Source organism: Stegastes partitus, unplaced genomic scaffold (genome assembly GCF_000690725.1).
Source record: "Stegastes partitus isolate 25-593 unplaced genomic scaffold, Stegastes_partitus-1.0.2 Scaffold2291, whole genome shotgun sequence".
In the NCBI taxonomy this organism is placed as follows: Eukaryota; Metazoa; Chordata; class Actinopteri; family Pomacentridae; genus Stegastes; species Stegastes partitus.
Window position 1 is genome coordinate 1 of NW_007580022.1, and position 1,611 is coordinate 1,611.

Below are 1,611 nucleotides of genomic sequence, written 5' to 3' on the forward strand. Positions count from 1 at the left end.
GTGTTTGCATTAACGAATCCCTGAAGTGAAGAAATTATATATTTATATTCAAGAAAAATGCAGAGAAGCACATTTTGGAGGAACGTACGCTATATTATTAAAATGAAGGATGCATTCATGTGTTTCTTTAATAACGCAGCTGAAGGCAAAACAATTCATACATATAAACTATATTCATATGTGATGCTGGAGCTTCTGAGCCACGTTTCCCTCAGAAGGGATTTTAAAGCTCAAGGTTCCTTCTGGGTATAAAAACAAACAAAGCTTAAATAAATAAAAACTTCCAACATAAACCTCATATCAGTGATCATATGAAGCTGAACATGCAAAGTGATGCACATGACTGAATAAACGCGGGGAAAAAAAGTTAAATAATTGATCGTGGAGCATAAAGAAATTGGAAATGATCGAGTAAAAAGCCAATAATTCAAGATCAAGTCCAGCAGTTGATCCTTAATGAAGCTGCTTGTGAGCAGAGTGACGAGGAATCAGATCAGAATGTTTTACTGTAAAGTGGATTTTCAGCCCAGACCTTGACTTGAACGTGGTCGTATTCAGTTATAATGAGAAAGGTCTGTTCATGCTTTCTGAAGCTGAGTTTGGTGAAAATATGATGTTAAAGCGTCTTTATGAACGTCTGCCGGTGACAACATTCGTCTGTTTACTGCCGCGTTTAAACATTTAACTGCAAATGAACAAAACCTGAGCATAAAAACAGATTTTCCTGCGACGGGAAGCTGCGTTACCTCTCCGGTGGCGGTGCCCAGGAAGGCCACGGCGTGCCCCTCCACCTCGGCCACGGCCACGGCGGTCATGTGAGCCTTGCGGACCAGCGAGGGCTCCACGGTCAGGGCGAACTCGGCCTTGCTGGCCAGCGGTGAAGGCAGGAACTCGGCTCCACAGCGGTACCGGTGGGCCATGTCCCTCTGATAGGACGAAAAGATTCAAGTTAACAGTCTGACCATCAGCAATTTGACTGACTTGCTTCTTCAAAATGGTGATTAATAATTGGGTTGACCATCTGGGGCCAAAGGTTAGTTTTTGAGTTAAAATCCTTAAAGAAGGGGCTCATGTCCATTTTTGGACCTTTTTTTTTTGGCACCAATCAGTGGATCAATGTTTGAAAAGTCATAACCTGAGAAATAATGTATCTGAAGTCCTGACATTTGATTTGCTCATTGACATGTACACATGGTCTCCAATGGTACAACCGAAACAGCAATACAAGATGAAAAGTCAGAATTATGAGATAAACGTCAAAGTCATGACAGAAAATGAATAATTTTGACCAAAAAGTGAATTAAAACAACTGCAAAGAGACTTAAAATGACCATAAAGACATAAAGTGACCACAGAGACGAAAAACAATGTCAAAGAGACACAAAACAACCAAAAAAAGAGGCAGAAACAACCACAAAGAGGCTTAAAACCACAACAAAAAGACAAAAAAAACAACAGAAAAAGGCAGAAAAATCCAAAGAAATTCAGAATGTCCCCAAAGAGACTAAAAACAACCACAAACAAAAGCAAAACGACCCTAGAAATACACAAAACAACCAAAGTGACTCGTACTGACCACAAAGACACACAGAACAACTACCAAGAGACTTA

At 40.2% G+C, this 1,611-nt stretch overlaps 1 protein-coding gene across 1 annotated transcript in view; it reads right to left on the reverse strand.

Moving 5' to 3' along the window:
• Nucleotides 1–702: 702 nt before the first annotated feature.
• Nucleotides 703–1,611, reverse strand: part of LOC103374581 (plexin-B2-like) — a gene marked incomplete at its 3' end in the record, with an annotated part of 8,992 nt that continues 8,083 nt past the window's right edge. Inside the window, exon 5 of the mRNA XM_008304689.1 lies at nucleotides 703–926. Coding sequence (XP_008302911.1) covers nucleotides 703–926 — 224 coding nt within the window. The remainder of the gene's footprint in view (nucleotides 927–1,611) is intronic.